The 20,745-nt window shown below is 44.2% G+C and overlaps 1 protein-coding gene across 2 annotated transcripts; it reads right to left on the bottom strand.

Annotated features, from left to right (window-relative positions):
• Window positions 1-5,600: 5,600 nt before the first annotated feature.
• LOC139381358 (acyl-CoA desaturase-like) lies at window positions 5,601-18,805 on the bottom strand. Of its 2 annotated transcripts, none has more exons than XM_071124824.1 (6): window positions 18,652-18,805; window positions 18,118-18,378; window positions 17,342-17,472; window positions 14,100-14,305; window positions 7,401-7,633; window positions 5,601-6,394 (listed from the first exon to the last, which is right to left on the bottom strand). In XM_071124824.1, the coding sequence occupies exons 2-6, from the start codon at window positions 18,347-18,349 to the stop codon at window positions 6,189-6,191; spliced, it is 1,008 nt and encodes a 335-aa protein (XP_070980925.1). In that variant the 5' UTR covers window positions 18,350-18,378; window positions 18,652-18,805; the 3' UTR covers window positions 5,601-6,188. The 2 variants fall into 2 exon arrangements, with proteins under 2 accessions (XP_070980925.1, XP_070980926.1); XM_071124825.1 differs by having other exon boundaries at window positions 6,121-6,394; window positions 18,118-18,406; window positions 18,652-18,776.
• Between the last annotated feature and the right edge of the window lie 1,940 nt (window positions 18,806-20,745).

Raw genomic sequence — 20,745 nt, 5'->3', positions numbered from 1 at the left:
AGAATGATACCAGTTTTGCTTCCCTCAACATGACAGAATTAACTATATTTATTTGTGGGATTGTTGAATAATAATTTGCAGTTCAGTAAAACTCTACGATTAGTTCTCAGTAGCATTTCACATTAAAGTATCCTGTTCCCAGATCAACGTGTGCTGTATATCCAACTCCTACAGCTGTTTCGATGTACAGCACAAACCGATCCGGAACTGAGACCAGGCTAACATGAAAGCCCCTTTTTTTTGTTCAAAAGTTCCATGCAGATGTCATGTCCTGTCTCTGTACCTCCTTCAGGTTGGCACGTCTATCGGACTCAGCCATTGTCCACTAAAGCACATTAAATACAGTAAACCACCAATTCATTCATATCTGATGGAACTAAAACACTTAGATCTGCATTGTGGTACGTGTCATTTCTGCCTTTCACGGCCTTTGGCTGTTTTTAACCAAACTAAATGGGATGTGAACACAGAAAGGATCAGGAATGGATTAAAGTAATCATAAGGCATTGGGCAGTAGTAGAGTATCCCGACTCAGTCTTTTTAAGTACAGTCAACAATGTGATTTCCTGTGTTTTATATATATATATATATATATCCTTTTAGTGGTAAGAGCTGTTTGAAAAGACTGCCTGAAATTTCAGCCTGTTTTGGTGAGAGGGAGTTTTGGCCTCACATGGTGACATCACCATGTGGTAAATGAGTTAATATAGACCAATAAGAAAGAGAGTTCCAGACCTCTCTGCCAATAACAGCTCGTCTTCAGTTTCCCCCTCCCCACTCAGAACCACTCCCAGACAGTTCAAGCTAAACACTTGCTTGAGAAATTGCTGTTTGCTACAAAGCTATTTTTGTTTTTGACCATATTAATTGAAAACAATCACAGTAAGGTAGTTAAATTGTTACCCAGAAATGCTAGACATTGCGATAAAAATAGCTGCTTTCGACCTTTAAAATGGTTTAAAAAGGTGCTCAAATAATTCATTTTATTAAGGAAAAAAGTACTTAAAGCAATACATTTTCATGCCATTTTCTTTCAGTAAATGAAAACCACAAATGGCGAAAAAAATACACAATAAATGCTTACAGAACATTTTGTCAAGCTAACATACAAACAGAATCTTTCAAGTTGAATGAAAAGTAACTCCCCTATTGAACAAGATCCTAAGTCACAATCTGAGCCTCTGTAGAACATCCAAACAGCCCCTGGATCTTCTAGCGACCAAATAACACCTGGGCCTCACTGCATGGTGTTACTTCCTTACTGAGACAAACGCATCACCGAGAATGCTTCCGTGTCAATGTTATCGTTTGCATGCTATACGACTGTCTCAGGTAACAACTAATTGACTTTATGTAGCTAGTGTCAGGGAAATCAGGGCAGTTGTTTAGGTTATGACAAAGACCACACTTTTAAGCGTTGGCCCAGTAACCGAAAGGTCACTGGTTCGAATCCCAGAGCTGACTAGGTGAAAAAACAAAAAAAAATGCCGATGTGCCCTTGAGCAAGGCACTTAACCCTAATTGCTCCTGTAAGTTGCTCTGGATAAGAGCCGTCTGCTAAATGTCTGAAAAAGTTTTAAAATCTTGTACAATCTTATGACCTAAGTAGCTTGCTAAACAGCATTATCCAGCTACAAGCGGCTAATAACGTCTCTATGGTAAGGCTGCACTAACTAGACATGTCCAACCAATGGCACATTATGGGCACATAGAGGTAACTGGCAAAATAAAAACAACACCAACATCGTCTCAATAGAACACTGGCCCACCACCAGCCAGAACAGCTTCACCTTGGCATAGATTCTACACGTGTCTGGAACTCTGTTGGGAGGGCTTGCGACACCATTATTCCAGGAGAAATTCCACCAGTTGGTGTTTTGGTGGCGGCGGTGTAAAACGCTGTCTCAGGGCGCCGCTTCAGAATCTCCCGTAAAGTGTTCAATTGGGTTGAGATCTGGTGACTGAGACGGCACATGGTTTACATCGTATTCATGCTTATCAAACCACTCGTGCCCTGTGGATGGGGGGCATTGTCATCTTATGGGGACATAGCCATGGTAACCGTAATAAATGGCCTGCCCAGCCATTTGTATGCATGACCCTAAGCATTATGGGATGTTAATTGTTTAATTAACTCAGGAAACCACACCTGTGTGGAAGCACCTGCTTCAATACACTTTGTATCCCTCATTTACTCCAGTGGTATTATTTTAGATTTATTATCAAATATTACGAGAAAATCCACTAACATTTTCATGCTATGGCAGAGAGGAAGATATGGAAGAAATGTACCGTAAAGTAGTTGGTGAATGTTTTAAACTAAATGTGGATTAACTCCTTATTTAACTGTGTTCTCAATAAGTTAAATATTATGATACTGGGGATACTGGGGCAGGTAGCCTAGTGGTTATAGCAGGTAGCCTAGTGGTTAGAACGTTGGACCAGTAACTGAAAGGTTGCTAGATCAAATCCCCGAGCTGACAAGGTAAAAATCTATCGTTCTGCCCCTGAACAGGCAGTTAACCCACTGTTCCTAGACCAGTTAACCAACTGTTCCTAGACCAGTTAACCCCCTGTTCCTAGACCAGTTAACCCACTGTTCTTAGACCAGTTAACCCACTGTTCCTAGACCAGTTAACTCACTGTTCCTAGACCAGTTAACCCACTGTTCCTAGACCAGTTAACCCACTGTTCCTAGACCAGTTAACCCACTGTTCCTAGACCAGTTAACCCACTGTTCCTAGACCAGTTAACCCACTGTTCCTAGACCAGTTAACCCACTGTTCCTAGGCCAGTTAACCCACTGTTCCTAGACCAGTTAACCCACTGTTCCTAGGCCAGTTAACCCACTGTTCCTAGACCAGTTAACCCACTGTTCCTAGACCAGTTAACCCACTGTTCCTAGACCAGTTAACCCACTGTTACTAGACCAGTTAACCCACTGTTCCTAGACCAGTTAACCCACTGTTCCTAGACCAGTTAACCCACTGTTCCTAGACCAGTTAACCCACTGTTCCTAGACCAGTTAACCCACTGTTCCTAGACCAGTCAACCCACTGTTCCTAGACCAGTTAACCCACTGTTCCTAGACCAGTTAACCCACTGTTCCTAGACCAGTTAACCCACTGTTCCTAGACCAGTTAACCCCACTGTTCCTAGACCAGTTAACCCACTGTTCCTAGACCAGTTAACCCACTGTTCCTAGATTAGTTAACCTACTGTTCCTAGACCAGTTTAACCCACTGTTCCTAGACCGTCATTGAAATTAAAAATGTATTATTTAACTGACTTGCCTGGTTAAATAAAGGGAAAAATAAATACTGCAGGTCCCTCTTCAGGGATTCAGAAGTACATTTTATGGCCATAATCCTAACAACTACATTTTACATTCACCTTTTACTAGTTTACGTTTTATCAACAAATCATTTTTTATTGAGTTGTCTTTTTGTCAATGCAATTCAAAAGTGCTGTAGACTACAAATAGCTTGTGAAAAGAGTACACTCAGCCTACAGTAGAATGGCCATGGCATAGACAGAGAACTGTTTCATATTCATGGCCGGATTACCAACTGGGAAATTAGCTTTAAAACGGAACATTTTTTATCTCTGCCCCATGGCAAAATGTGTACAATTGCAGGAAGTTAGCTTTAAAAAATGTCTTGCTCCACTGCCATGAGGAGAGGGGAGGGGGGCTTCAAAATATTATTGCCTAGGGCCCCAGATGTGGTTTGTCAGCCCTGCTTCTATAAGAAACAGCACATAAAAAAATATTTGTTTACTATATATGTTTTTTTTGTATAGCTCTAACCTGGTTGACAATCTAGTGAGGGGGAGCATGTATTCTTCATTTGTTTTCTAAGATGTATAAAATCTATTTTTGTGACAGTACCGCCATGCCTGTGCTTTATCCAGTTCCCCTGCGACCCCTCTCATTTATCCAGTTGCACTGCGACCCCTCTCATTTATCCAGTTCCACTGTGACCCCTCTCATTTATCCAGTTCCCCTGTGACCCCTCTCATTTATCCAGTTCCCCTGTGACCCCTCTCATTTATCCAGTTCCCCTGTGACCCCTCTCATTTATCCAGTTCCCCTGTGACCCCTCTCATTTATCCAGTTCCCCTGTGACCCCTCTCATTTATCCAGTTCCCCTGTGACCCCTCTCATTTATCCAGTTCCCCTGTGACCCCTCTCATTTATCCAGTTCCCCTGCGACCCCTCTCATTTATCCAGTTCCCCTGCGACCCCTCTCATTTATCCAGTTCCCCTGCGACCCCTCTCATTTACCCAGTTCCCCTGTGACCCCTCTCATTTATCCAGTTCCACTGCGACCCCTCTCATTTATCCAGTTCCACTGCGACCCCTCTCATTTACCCAGTTCCCCTGTGACCCCTCTCATTTATCCAGTTCCACTGTGACCCCTCTCATTTATCCAGTTCCCCTGCGACCCCTCTCATTTACCCAGTTCCACTGCGACCCCTCTCATTTATCCAGTTCCACTGTGACCCCTCTCATTTATCCAGTTCCACTGCGACCCCTCTCATTTATCCAGTTCCCCTGTGACCCCTCTCATTTATCCAGTTCCCCTGTGACCCCTCTCATTTATCCAGTTCCACTGCGACCCCTCTCATTTATCCAGTTCCACTGCGACCCCTCTCATTTATCCAGTTCCCCTGTGACCCCTCTCATTTATCCAGTTCCCCTGTGACCCCTCTCATTTACCCAGTTCCACTGCGACCCCTCTCATTTATCCAGTTCCCCTGCGACCCCTCTCATTTACCCAGTTCCCCTGTGACCCCTCTCATTTATCCAGTTCCCCTGCGACCCCTCTCATTTACCCAGTTCCCCTGCGACCCCTCTCATTTACCCAGTTCCCCTGCGACCCCTCTCATTTACCCAGTTCCCCTGTGACCCCTCTCATTTATCCAGTTCCACTGTGACCCCTCTCAATAAAGTAAGACTCCTTCCGTATCATTTAAACACTGTGCTGTAAACTGTAACAATGTTGAATAACAACCAAGTCAGTTGAAACCTAATAAATCTCATATACTCTACGAAACGGAACATGATTTTCCACGTTTCAGGACTCTATTCCTTATTAATATCCAGTAAATCATTTAAGTATTAAAATAACTTCCAGATTTTTATGAAATATGAAATAGTTTTCCTTCCAATTTTTTAAAAAAATGAAGCATCTTTTCTGTGTTGGAATGGTGTGGGCGTATCTACCGGTCAGTAAAAATATTCATGTGAGTAAACCGCTGATTGGCCAGCACTTCATACTCTATGAGGAAATAGCAAGGCTTTTTTAAACCGTCTGTTTGAGATTTAACTTTGAATTGGAGTTTTTGAAGTGTTGTTTTCTTCTCTCCACGGGTATTACAAGATGTCATAGAGGATATGTCCGCAACATTCTTTGGGTTTGAGTAAACAGAACATGACCTTTTAAAAAGTGAGACTTTCACTGGACAGTTACTTTAAGAATATAAAAGTATCTGTGTTGGTTGCACGACCCACATTACATGAAAGCTATGGACACAACTGACAGCTTCACTTCAAGACGGGAGATTTAAAAGGTGTCACAACAAACAAGTTTAAAATGTTTCTTTTTTTTTTTTTTTAAAGCTTTCTTATTTTTCAAATCTCTCCTTTAATATTTGACAGTAATATTAAAGAGAAACTGTGGATTGATTGCCTTTGCAACATCAATGTAACATTACAGCAGAAGAAGCATTCACAGCTCATGGACACCTCCTCCAGCCTACTGAGGGAGGCTCGACCAATGGCAGCATGAGGGAGGCTCGACCAATGGCAGCATGAGGGAGGCTCGACCAATGGCAGCATGAGGGAGGCTCGACCAATGGCAGCATACCAGCTTTGGCAACAGACAGATTTGTACCATTTCACACAACAGACTATTTGCTGCAGCGAAGAAGAAATGAAACAGTATAACGTAAAGTTGATTAAAGTCCTTATTTTAAAAAGCTAACATGAATCTTTAAGAACTCTTTAGGAAACGCGTAAAAAGCTCACAAAGGAGAAGAGTGAAGCTGTGACTGTAGCTACAAGATAGAGAAGCATCTCTCAAAATTACACTGCAAACTAAACTTCTGTCGGTTTTATATCTATGTATTTTTTTATTTTTACATTGGTTTTGTTTTGGAGCTTTTTTGAGATTGGGGAAAACCTCCTAGCCACTCCGGTTCCGGGTGCTTCCGTCCCCAGTGCGCTGAGCCCGGGCCAGCACTATTTCAGGGGACACTCTCTTGCGGTCCTTTGCCAGGCCGAGGAAACACATCAAGTCGATGAAACAGGTGGTCAGGTTCAGTTTGCAGCCAAACTCACTTGATGCGTAATCATATGGGAAGGTGTGGTGATAGTTATGGAACCCTTCACCTGAAAGTAACAGGAAACCACAGTCAGGATAACCGTTGGCCGTTATTTACACACAATCATACATTCAAGATACCTTGTAAGATGTGAACACCCACACATGGTTTGATATAGAACTACTATAAATATTATTTTCTGTCAACTCAGAAAACCTAAAATTCATGGTCTGCATAAACTTGCTCTTCATCGACAATGAACAACCAATCCCCTTTGGATCTCTTTGACAAACAGGTGGAATCAAAGTAAACTGACAGCAGGTTAAAAACATATTACATGTTTAATTTCACCCAGGAAGGTAATTACAAGCACAGAAGTCAACGCTCGTTCTGTTAGGCTACTGTTCTACGATAATTGTGTAATATAGAGTCATTTATTTACCCCGTTTTCTCCCCAATTTCATGGTATCCAATTGGTAGTTACAGTCTTGTCTCATCGCTGCAACTCCCGTACGAAGGTCAAGAGCCGTGTGTCCTCCGAAACACAACCCGGCCAAGCCGCACTGCTTCTAGACACAACGGCCACTTAACCCGGAAGCCAGTCGCACCAATGTGTCGGAGGAGAAGCCGTACACCTGGTGACCGTGTCAGCGTGCACTGCGCCCGGTCCGGCCCGCCACAGGAGTCGCTAGTGCGTGACGGGACAAGGACATCTCTGCCGACCAAACCCTCCCCTAACCCAGACGACGCTGGGCCAAACCCTCCCCTAACCCAGACGACGCTGGGCCAAACCCTCCTCTAACCCGGACGACGCTGGGCCAAACCCTCCCCTAACCCAGACGACGCTGGGCCAATTGTGCGCTGCCCCACGGGTCTCCCGGCTGGGACAGAGCCTGGACTCGAACCCAGAATCTCTAGCGGCACAGCTAGCAATGCGATGCAGTGCCTTAGACCACTGCGCCACTCAGGAGACCCCAGTATAGAGTCATCTACGATATAACTACATGTTATAAAGGAGCGACTTAATGAAAGATCTTAAGATCTTTTAAAATGGCAAGAGGTAGCTAACATACCTATGGCACTAAGGGTGACAAACTTGTTCTCTCTGGGGTTGATGTTGGTGTCGTAGGGCCGGTTTCCCCACATGTGGGCAGCACTGTTGACCAGCCAGGTAGCGTTCAGTACCAGGGTGTACCTCAGCAGACCCGGCACGAAGTAGCCCAGCCACAGGCTCTCTCCCCACAGGCACCAAGGAACAAACATGGGGATGGAGAAGCACATCAGCACCACTGACATCTTGTAATACCTGTGGAGAAGACCAGAGACATATCCTCTATGACATCTTGTTATACCCGTGGAGAAGACCAGAGAACAGAGACATATCCTCTATGACATCTTGTAATACCTGTGGAGAAGACCAGAGAACAGAGACATATCCTCTATGACATCTTGTTATACCCGTGGAGAAGACCAGAGAACAGAGACATATCCTCTATGACATCTTGTTATACCCGTGGAGAAGACCAGAGAACAGTGACATATCCTCTATGACATCTTGTTATACCCGTGGAGAAGACCAGAGAACAGAGACATATCCTCTATGACATCTTGTTATACCCGTGGAGAAGACCAGAGAACAGAGACATATCCTCTATGACATCTTGTAATACCTGTGGAGAAGACCAGAGAACAGTGACATATCCTCTATGACATCTTGTAATACCTGTGGAGAAGACCAGAGAACAGAGACATATCCTCTATGACATCTTGTAATACCTGTGGAGAAGACCAGAGAACAGAGACATATCCTCTTTGACATCTTGTTATACCCGTGGAGAAGACCAGAGAACAGAGACATATCCTCTATGACATCTTGTTATACCCGTGGAGAAGACCAGAGAACAGAGACATATCCTCTATGACATCTTGTAATACCTGTGGAGAAGACCAGAGAACAGTGACATATCCTCTATGACATCTTGTTATACCCGTGGAGAAGACCAGAGAACAGAGACATATCCTCTATGACATCTTGTAATACCTGTGGAGAAGACCAGAGAACAGAGACATATCCTCTATGACATCTTGTAATACCCGTGGAGAAGACCAGAGAACAGAGACATATCCTCTATGACATCTTGCAATACCTGTGGAGAAGACCAGAGAACAGAGACATATCCTCTATGACATCTTGTAATACCTGTGGAGAAGACCAGAGACATATCCTTTATGACATCTTGTAATACCTGTGGAGAAGAACAGAGACATATCCTCTATGACATCTTGTAATACCTGTGGAGAAGACCAGAGACCAGAGACATATCCTCTATGACATCTTGTAATACCTGTGGAGAAGACCAGAGACCAGAGACATATCCTCTATGACATCTTGTAATACCTGTGGAGAAGACCAGAGACATATCCTCTATGACATCTTGTAATACCTGTGGAGAAGACCAGGGACATATCCTCTATGACATCTTGTAATACCTGTGGAGAAGACCAGAGAACAGTGACATATCCTCTATGACATCTTGTTATACCCGTGGAGAAGACCAGAGAACAGAGACATATCCTCTATGACATCTTGTAATACCTGTGGAGAAGACCAGAGAACAGAGACATATCCTCTATGACATCTTGTAATACCCGTGGAGAAGACCAGAGAACAGAGACATATCCTCTATGACATCTTGCAATACCTGTGGAGAAGACCAGAGAACAGAGACATATCCTCTATGACATCTTGTAATACCTGTGGAGAAGACCAGAGACATATCCTTTATGACATCTTGTAATACCTGTGGAGAAGAACAGAGACATATCCTCTATGACATCTTGTAATACCTGTGGAGAAGACCAGAGACCAGAGACATATCCTCTATGACATCTTGTAATACCTGTGGAGAAGACCAGAGACCAGAGACATATCCTCTATGACATCTTGTAATACCTGTGGAGAAGACCAGAGACATATCCTCTATGACATCTTGTAATACCTGTGGAGAAGACCAGGGACATATCCTCTATGACATCTTGTAATACCTGTGGTACGGAGGCAGCAACAGAAGATACATGTCTATTCAAACTGTCAGTGTAACAGCAGTTACTCTCCGTGGGGTCTGGCAACATGAAGGCAGTTATACAATTGTGAAAAACATCACAATACATTCATAACGGATTTTACAACACACTGAGTGTGTGTCCTCAGGCCCCTACTCCACTACCACATATCTACAACACACTGAGTGTGTCCCCTCAGGCCCCTACTCCACTACCACATATCTACAACACACTGAGTGTGTCCCCTCAGGCCCCTACTCCACTACCACATATCTACAACACACTGAGTGTGTGCCCTCAGGCCCCTACTCCACTACCACATATCTACAACACACTGAGTGTGTGCCCTCAGGCCCCTACTCCACTACCACATATCTACAACACACTGTGTTCCCTCAGGACCCTACTCCACTACCACATATCTACAACACATTAAGTGTGTGCCCTCAGGCCCCTACTCCACTACCACATATCTACAACACACTGAGTGTGTGCCCTCAGGCCCCTACTCCACTACCACATATCTACAACACACTGAGTGTGTGCCCTCAGGCCCCTACTCCACTACTACCACATATCTACAACACACTGAGTGTGTGTCCTCAGGCCCCCTACTCCACTACCACATATCTACAACACACTGAGTGTGTGCCCTCAGGCCCCTACTCCACTACCACATATCTACAACACACTGTGTGTCCTCAGGCCCCTACTCCACTACCACATATCTACAACACACTGAGTGTGTGCCCTCAGGCCCCTACTCCAGTACCACATATCTACAACACACTGAGTGTGTGCCCTCAGGCCCCTACTCCACTACCACATATCTACAACACACTGAGTGTGTGCCCTCAGGCCCCCTACTCCACTACCACATATCTACAACACACTGTGTGCCCTCAGGCCCCCTACTCCACTACCACATATCTACAACACACTGAGTGTGTGCCCTCAGGCCCCTACTCCACTACCACATATCTACAACACACTGAGTGTGTGCCCTCAGGCCCCTACTCCACTACCACATATCTACAACACACTGAGTGTGTGCCCTCAGGCCCCTACTCCACTACCACATATCTACAACACACTGAGTGTGTGCCCTCAGGCCCCTACTCCACCACTACCACATATCTACAACACACTGAGTGTGTGCCCTCAGGCCCCTACTCCACTACCACATATCTACAACACACTGAGTGTGTGCCCTCAGGCCCCTACTCCACTACCACATATCTACAACACACTGTGAGCTCTCAGGCCCCTACTCCACTACCACATATCTACAACACACTGAGTGTGTGCCCTCAGGCCCCTACTCCACTACCACATATCTACAACACACTGAGTGTGTGCCCTCAGGCCCCTACTCCACTACCACATATCTACAGCACACTGGGTGTGTGCCCTCAGGCCCCTACTCCACTACCACATATCTACAACACACTGAGTGTGTGCCCTCAGGCCCCTACTCCACTACCACATATCTACAACACACTGAGTGTGTGCCCTCAGGCCCCCTACTCCACTACCACATATCTACAACACACTGAGTGTGTGCCCTCAGGCCCCTACTCCACTACCACATATCTACAACACACTGAGTGTGTGCCCTCAGGCCCCTACTCCACTACCACATATCTACAACACACTGAGTGTGTGCCCTCAGGCCCCCTACTCCACTACCACATATCTACAACACACTGAGTGTGTGCCCTCAGGCCCCTACTCCACTACCACATATCTACAACACACTGAGTGTGTGCCCTCAGGCCCCTACTCCACTACCACATATCTACAACACACTGAGCGTGTGCCCTCAGGCCCCCTACTCCACTACCACATATCTACAACACACTGAGTGTGTGCTCTCAGGCCCCTACTCCACTACCACATATCTACAACACACTGAGTGTGTGCCCTCAGGCCCCTACTCCACTACCACATATCTACAACACACTGAGTGTGTGCCCTCAGGCCCCTACTCCACCACTACCACATATCTACAACACACTGAGTGTGTGCCCTCGGGCCCCTACTCCACCACTACCACATATCTACAACACACTGAGTGTGTGCCCTCAGGCCCCTACTCCACTACCACATATCTACAACACACTGAGTGTGTGCCCTCAGGCACCTACTCCACCACTACCACATATCTACAACACACTGTGTGCTCTCAGGCCCCTACTCCACTACCACATATCTACAACACACTGAGTGTGTGCCCTCAGGCACCTACTCCACCACTACCACATATCTACAACACACTGAGTGTGTGCCCTCAGGCACCTACTCCACCACTACCACATATCTACAACACACTGTGTGCCCTCAGGCCCCTACTCCACTACCACATATCTACAACACACTGAGTGTCCCCTCAGGCCCCTACTCCACTACCACATATCTACAACACACTGAGTGTGTGCCCTCAGGCCCCTACTCCACCACTACCACATATCTACAACACACTGTGTGCTCTTAGGCCCCTACTCCACTACTACCACATACTGTATCTACAATACAAAATCCATGTGTACGTGTGTGTATAGTGCGTATGTTATCATGGTGTGTATATATCCATGTATCTGTGAAGATAGACTGACAGTCTAACAGACTTCTCTGTACAGAACCCAACACAGCAGATAGACCTCTCTCTACAAGGCCCAACACAGCAGATAGATTTTCAGTCTAACAGACCTCTCTCTACAGAACCCAACTCAGCAGATAGACTATCAGTCTAACAGACCTCACTCTACAGGACCCAACACAGCAGATAGACTATCAGTCTAACAGACCTCTCTGTACAGAACCCAACACAGGAGATAGACTATCAGTCTAACAGACCTCTCTGTACATAACCCAACACAGGAGATAGACTATCAGTCTAACAGACCTCTCTCTACAAGGCCCAACAGCAGATAGAGAGAGGTCTGTTAGACTGAAAGTCTACAGGACCCAACACAGTAACACTGTCTCGGCTGGCAGCCTCTTCTTTGACAGATGATCACATTATTCCGTTACAAATACACAACATGCCATGAGGTTATGGACGTTCCAGGTCTCCATTGTTAAGAGGCTTCTCCAACCTTCTGAGTCATACTGGTGATCTAACTATGAACAGGACAGGTTTAGTGGGGAGTCATACTGGTGATCTAACTATGAACAGGACAGGTTTAGTGGTGATCTAACTATGAACAGGACAGGTTTAGTGGGGTGTCATACTGGTGATCTAACTATGAACAGGACAGGTTTAGTGGGGTGTCATACTGGTGATCTAACTATGAACAGGACAGGTTTAGTGGGGAGTCATACTGGTGATCTAACTATGAACAGGACAGGTTTAGTGGGGAGTCATACTGGTGATCTAACTATGAACAGGACAGGTTTAGTGGGGGGTCATACTGGTGATCTAACTATGAACAGGACAGGTTTAGTGGGGAGTCATACTGGTGATCTAACTATGAACAGGACAGGTTTAGTGGTGATCTAACTATGAACAGGACAGGTTTAGTGGGGAGTCATACTGGTGATCTAACTATGAACAGGACAGGTTTAGTGGGGAGTCATACTGGTGATCTAACTATGAACAGGACAGGTTTAGTGGGGAGTCATACTGGTGATCTAACTATGAACAGGACAGGTTTAGTGGGGAGTCATACTGGTGATCTAACTATGAACAGGACAGGTTTAGTGGTGATCTAACTATGAACAGGACAGGTTTAGTGGGGAGTCATACTGGTGATCTAACTATGAACAGGACAGGTTTAGTGGGGAGTCATACTGTTGATCTAACTATGAACAGGACAGGTTTAGTGGGGAGTCATACTGGTGATCTAACTATGAACAGGACAGGTTTAGTGGTGATCTAACTATGAACAGGACAGGTTTAGTGGTGATCTAACTATGAACAGGACAGGTTTAGTGGTGATCTAACTATGAACAGGACAGGTTTAGTGGGGAGTCATACTGGTGATCTAACTATGAACAGGACAGGTTTAGTGGGGAGTCATACTGGTGATCTAACTATGAACAGGACAGGCTTAGTGGGGAGTCATACTGGTGATCTAACTATGAACAGGACAGGTTTAGTGGGGAGTCATACTGGTGATCTAACTATGAACAGGACAGGTTTAGTGGGGAGTCATACTGGTGATCTAACTATGAACAGGACAGGTTTAGTGGGGAGTCATACTGGTGATCTAACTATGAACAGGACAGGTTTAGTGGGGAGTCATACTGGTGATCTAACTATGAACAGGACAGGTTTAGTGGGGGGTCATACTGGTGATCTAACTATGAACAGGACAGGTTTAGTGGGGGGTCATACTGGTGATCTAACTATGAACAGGACAGGTTTAGTGGGGAGTCATACTGGTGATCTAACTATGAACAGGACAGGTTTAGTGGGGAGTCATACTGGTGATCTAACTATGAACAGGACAGGTTTAGTGGGGAGTCATACTGGTGATCTAACTATGAACAGGACAGGTTTAGTGGGGGGTCATACTGGTGATCTAACTATGAACAGGACAGGTTTAGTGGGGAGTCATACTGGTGATCTAACTATGAACAGGACAGGTTTAGTGGTGATCTAACTATGAACAGGACAGGTTTAGTGGGGAGTGAACAGAAACAGTTATGGAAAAAGAGAATTCAAGGAATACGGTTGAAATGGATCGTCAGGAAGGAACACCTACTTCCTCTGGAACATGACGACCTTGTCAGCCTTCAAGTCACTGAGCTCCAGCTTCTTCCCCTTCTCAATGACGTCCGGGTGTTTACGCACCAGGAGCCAACCGATGTGGGCGAAGAAGAACCCTCGGACGGCGTTGTGCGGGTCGGCATCGGTCTCTGAAAACTTGTGGTGAACTCTGTGGTCCCGAGCCCATTCAAAGATATCATTCTGTAGTGGGGGGCACAAAGACAAATATTTAAACATAGAATCCATAGAACGGGCCTGACGGCATAATGGGTGGACTTGGCAGCCATTTTGAGTGTACCCATGCCTAGGTCGTTAACATACTGGTTCGAAAAGGAAACAAATTCATTGGACCGGTGCTGATTCTACAGGATGAGCATTGAACACGTGACCAGCGGTCGGGACATCAAGTAATAAAAGTGGATGTAGATCATTTGAAAAACGTTTTAAATGACCAGAACGACAGTTATTCTGTGTTTACTGAGTAGTTAGCTGAAATGAACTACGATTGTGTTTATTCTCCACTTTCATGGCGAACTTTCAGTACGGCTAAAATTCACTTCCAGTCATTTTTAATCGCTAATCCTGTAGAATCAGCGACGCGGCGCTGGTCCAATGAATTTGTTTATTTTCAAACGCTTCTGCATGGAATTATTACATTGGCCGAAACGTTGTTAGCTTCAAACTAGACCAATCCAGGAAATAAAAACAGGAAGTGTACCTTTCAATCTTTGCTGTGTTGTCAACTCAAATTACATGACAAAAATCCATTCCATTGCATGTGACATACACAGGGCCTTGGGCAAGTTCAGACCCATTCACTTCTTCCAAACGTTTGTTAGGTTACAGCCTTAATCTAAAATTGATTTGAAAAATAATTATAATCAATCTACACACAATACCCCATAATGACAAAACAAAAGAAATATATAATTTAAAAAAAACATTTTTGCTAATGTATGAAAAAAACAACAACGGAAATATCACATTTACATAAGTATTCAGACCCTTTACTCAGTACTTTATTGAAGCACCTTTGGCAGTGATTACAGCCTTGAATCTTCTTGGGTAGGACGCTACAAGCTTGGCACACCTGTATTTGGGGAGTTTCTCCCATTCTTTTCTGCAGATCTTCTCAAGCTCTGTCAAGTTGGATAGGGAGTGTCGCTGCACAGTTATTTACAGGTCTCTCCAGAGATGTTCGATCGTGTTCAAGTCCGGGCTCTGGCTGGGCCACTCAAGGACATTCAGAGACTTGTCCCAAAGCCACTCCTGCGTTGTCTTGGCTGTGCTTAGGGTCATTGTCCTGTTGGAAGGTGAACGTTCGCCCCAGTCTGAGGTCCTGAGCGCTCTGGAGCAGATTTTCATCAAGGACCTCTCTGTACTTTGCTCCGTTCATCTCTGCCTCGATCCTGACTATTCTCCCAGTCCCTGCCGCTGAAAAACATCCCAACAACATGATGCTGCCACCACCATGCTTCACAGTAGGAATGGTTCCAGGTTTCCTCCAGACATGATGCTGCCACCACCATGCTTCACCGTAGGGATGGTTCCAGGTTTCCTCCAGACATGATGCTGCCACCACCATGCTTCACTGTTGGGATGGTTCCAGGTTTCCTCCAGACATGATGCTGCCACCACCATGCTTCACTGTCGGGATGGTTCCAGGTTTCCTCCAGACATGATGCTGCCACCACCATGCTTCACCGTAGGGATGGTTCCAGGTTTCCTCCAGACATGATGCTGCCACCACCATGCTTCACTGTCGGGATGGTTCCAGGTTTCCTCCAGACGTTATTCAGGCCAAAGAGTTTAATCTTGGTTTCATCATAGATTCTTGTTTCTCATGGTCTTTCGGTTCCTTTTGGCAAACTCCAAGCAGGCTGTTTTTATGTATTTTTGTTTAGTATTTAACCTTTACTTAACTAGGCAAGTCAGTTAAGAACAAATTCTTATTTAAAATGACGGCCTACCAAAAGGACACAACACTACATAAAGAGAGACCTAAGACAACAACATAGCAAGGCAGCAACACATGACAAAACAACATGGTAGCAACACAACATGGTAGCAGCACAAAACATGGTAGCAACACAACATGGTAGCAACACAACATGGTAGCAACACAACATGGTAGCAACACAACATGGTAGCAGCACAACATGGTAGCAGCACAACATGGTAGCAGCACAAAACATGGTACAAACATTATTGGGCACAGACAACAGCACAAAGGGCTGTCATGTGTCTTTTACTGAAGAGTGGCTTCCATCTGGCCACTCTACCATAAAGGCCTGATTGGTGGAGTGCTGCAGAGATGATTGTCCTTCTGGAAGGTTCTCCCATCTTCACAGAGGAACTCTGTCAGTGTGACCATCGGGTTCGTCGTCACAGCCCTGACCAAGGCCCTTCTCCCCCGATCGCTCAGTTTGGCCGTGAGGCCAGCTACAACTAGAGTCTTGTTGGTTCCAAACTTCTTCCATTTAAGAATGATGGTGGCCACTGTGTTTAAGGGGACCTTCAATGCTGCAGAGATGTTTTGGCACCCTTCCCCAGATCGGAGCCTCAACACAATCCTGTCTCGGAGCTCTAAGGACAATTCCTTCTACCTCATGGTTTGGTTTTTGCTCTGACATGCACTGTCAACTGTGGGACCTTATATAGACAGGTATGGGTCTTTCCAAATCATGTCCAATCAATTGAATTTACCACAGGTTGATTCCAATCAACTTGTAGAAATGTCTCAAGGATGATCAATGGAAACAGGAGGCAGCTGAGCTCAATTTTGAGTCTCATATCAAAAGGTCTGAATACTTATGTAAATAAGTATATTTATATATTATATTATAATAATTTTTTATACATTAGCAAAAATATCTCAAAACCTGTTTTCGCTTTGTCATTATGGGGTATCGTGTATACAAATATATTTCATCCAATTTAGATAAAGGCTGTAACGTAACAAAATGTGGATAAAGTCAAGGGGTCTGAATCCTTTCCAAAGGCACTGTAAATTAGCACAATTTGAATGAACATTCTACATTACAGCCTGATCTCGCGACAGCTCACATTCTGAGTGCATGCAGTCGTCTGCTTGACCAGGCTAACAGAACGATACTTCGGGAAAGTTTGTTCATCATAACAATGGAAGAGGTTTTTGTGTGTGTGTACCGCTATCGTCTGTCTTCTGATGTTCAACCCGGTTCAATAAAGGTGAGGTGGGAAACCCCCATGTTGTACCTGAAAGGCCATGGAGTTGGCAGTGGCAAGGAAGATTCTGAGAGGTAACGAGGCCTTGTAGGACCTGTGGCTCCATAGCCGGTGAGCCCCCGCAGTCACTCCTAAAGCACTTGTTAAAAAGCAAAACACAACTGTGTGGAAAGAGAGAGAACAAGGAAGATAGAGGAACAAAATATATTGAAATGGTCAGATGACAACAGCTCCTCGCCCAGAATCATTTGCATGATAAACAGAGAAAACACAACCATAATCATGAATAGGATCAGGTGGCAAAGAATGGGTCCTGTAGTCTCTGGTTTTCCTAAAAACATTCATTCATTTGTTTGCCATCTAATCCAGAAAAAGGGTCTGCTATTCCATAACAGAGTATAAACGAGCGATTGTGAATAATAATAGACACGTCAAACGGAGTGGAAGGTTTCACAGATTAGAATGTCTCTTTTCCATAGAATCATTCATTTGGAGTTTATCCCCGGAATACAATAATCATATTTGGAGTAAGAGTTTTTTTAATGAATGCATAATAACAACTGTTTCTAGAACTTTCTACATGTCTGGTTATTATAGTATTACATTTGCAGAGAAATGACAACCATCCGTGTTCACCAGCAGGGGAGAGAGAAAGAGGCAGGGAGCTTGCGCTACGCAGCACTGAAGTCTGGCGAATCCAGCTGTGCTGTGTGCCCAATCCGAGGTGACAATTAACTACGCCATAAAAACAATATGAAAACTCAGTTAATTTGAAATAACAAGTGGGTTAGCTTTATCATACTTACACCAAGCCCAGGTCAAAACGTGAGCAGATGGGACGAGGGTGATGCCGTACACGGCTCCAATGTGCAATAAAGTCATCAATATGATATTTCTCCACACGATTATCATGGAAGGTTTAGGACCTTCTTTCTCTTTGTACGTTTCATCAAACACATCATCTCTTTTTGTCGCCGATTCTGCGAGCACATCACCGTTCCTGTGTCTCCCCGGACCCTCTATCTCCGTGTCAGTCATCCTCGCCGTGATTTTGTTGATGAATGAAACTGGCAACGAAAGCAGACATTTTGTTACCTTCAAAATAACGAGACAACACAACAGTCATAAAATAGTGGCGTGAATGTGAATTAAATGTAATGTTTCTGCAGAAATTGACATTTGTAACTATTGTCACTCGAAATTGTGGTTAAACGTTGCACGATGGTGACAAAACCTGTCTGTTGCTGGGTGATGCTGAACACTGGCATCAAGACGTACGTTAGTTAACTAATGTTGGATGAAACATCCCCGTATTATGTTCAATGCAATATCAAACGTACCTTATGAAGACTACTTCTGTTAATTGATGCGAACAAATATGACAGAATCCAGTTTCAAATGGTGGTAAACGGCACTGAATTGAAAATAATATAATAACACTGTGATGACCTAAATTCCAGTGTTGCTGAAGCCGTTTACCTTGCTAGGTGCTCCGGGGTTTGGAGAAGATATTTGCGAGACTGTAATTGGACAAGCTGGGTTTGATACCACCTTTCTCGCCTCGTTTCATTGGTTGCCCTGTTATCTGATGTTCACGTTGTTACAATAACTTGTTAATAGAATATTCTCATCATTTACATAATAATATACTACAGTCTGGTTTTCATGTCTATGCATAGTCACATGTACAAATTACCTCGACTAACCTGTACCCCCGCACATTTACTCGGTACCGGTACCCCCTGTATATAGCCTCGTTATTGTTATTTTATTGTGTTACTTTGATTTTTTTTGGTAAATATTTTCTTAACTATTTCTTGAACTGCACTGTTGGTTAAAAGAGCTTGTAAATACGCATTTCACGGTGGATGGAATTGGCTATGACTGTGTCCCTTCCAACTTTTTACTTGCTTTATTCGAATACATGTTGTATTCGACGCATGTGACAAATGAAATTGGATTAGATTTATGACTACAGTACAGTTCTGGGTTATTACACCCCCCCGAAGATGAATATTGGATGGAGAAAGTGTAGGCCTACTTTAGTCACATCTCATTAATACGATATTGATCAATAATAATCTATTGTACAGGCTTACACAAATAGTTTAGATGTTTTATTGGATTGGCACTCTAGAAATTGAGTGCAATACTGACAATACCAGTAGTCCATGCTAAAAACATCAAACGGTTGGTTTGGATCATCAGTGATAGTCCCATCATGCTGACAGTGTCGCTATCTTCAGCCATTAGATAGTAGATAGGCTACAGTCGTTCGTTCCTCCGCTCTCTGCTTCAGCTTTACCATGTGATGCTACCACGTCTAGTGCTGTGCTTCCCACACCTATATGATGAATTCCACAGGAAGCCACTGAATGTCACACCACATTTCAGTGGCTTCGGTGGTTCATGCGCTTTGAGAAAATAGCCATGTCTTTCTTTCATTCATCTTTCATTCATCATATCTTTTTTTAATATCACCACTTTCATTCAAACACTGAAGAAAGAGGAGAAGAATACTTTGTCCATTGATACAGCCACACCCACACCCACACGGTTGCCCTGCAATGATGGGAATGCAGTGAGAGATGATGTCTAAGATTGCTTGACTTGGGCCGGAGCTGTCCCGACGAGCTCCGTACCCGGACTTCACATTTTTTGGTAATTGCAAACCAGCTCCTCTATAAAACAAAGTAGCATGTCGGCGGCGCAGATTCACACACCGAGGCAGAACACGGTGATCAAAACGGAATGGAAGGCGGGATCTGCATTGAATAGCAATGACATTTTGGCATTCATTTCCTGATTCCGCTTTGTTGAAATTGATTTGGCGCTAGTCTGTGAAACTATGCATGACTGTAGGCTGTTCCAGATTGTGCAGATTAAAAATGCGCCAGCCTGAATGGCATGGTGTCAAATTAGGGTTTTTAAGGTCATGAAATGTAATTGAAATGAGTTTAATATTTTTTGTTAATATAATTAATTAATGAAGGCACACTTTTAAATATGATCAATCACTTAAAAATCGACATATCAGCCATTACCGGAAGGACCATTCATTGCGTGACTGTTGTACACTGCACGTGTGCCAGTATGAGTGGTCTGTTGCCCGAGGAGAGAGAGCGCCGGCAATTCAGCAGCAGGTATAACATAATGACAGACAACAGACCAACTACCCTGAACTAAAATATAAACGCAACATGCAACAATTTCAAATATTTTTACTGAGTTTACAGTTGATATAAGAAAAACAGTCAATTGAAATACATTCATTAGGCTCGAATCTATAGATTTCACATGACTGGGAATACAAATATGCAACTGTTGGGTCACAGACACCGTGTGGATCAGAAAACCAGTATCTGGCAGCGGCGCAACAAGTCCCCACCACATTCCCCTATTTTATCATTGGAATGTGATACAAACCTAGGAAA

This window comes from Oncorhynchus clarkii, chromosome 23 (genome assembly GCF_045791955.1).
Source record: "Oncorhynchus clarkii lewisi isolate Uvic-CL-2024 chromosome 23, UVic_Ocla_1.0, whole genome shotgun sequence".
NCBI classification, from domain to species: Eukaryota; Metazoa; Chordata; class Actinopteri; order Salmoniformes; family Salmonidae; genus Oncorhynchus; species Oncorhynchus clarkii.
This window is presented reverse-complemented; position numbering and strand designations above follow the sequence as displayed.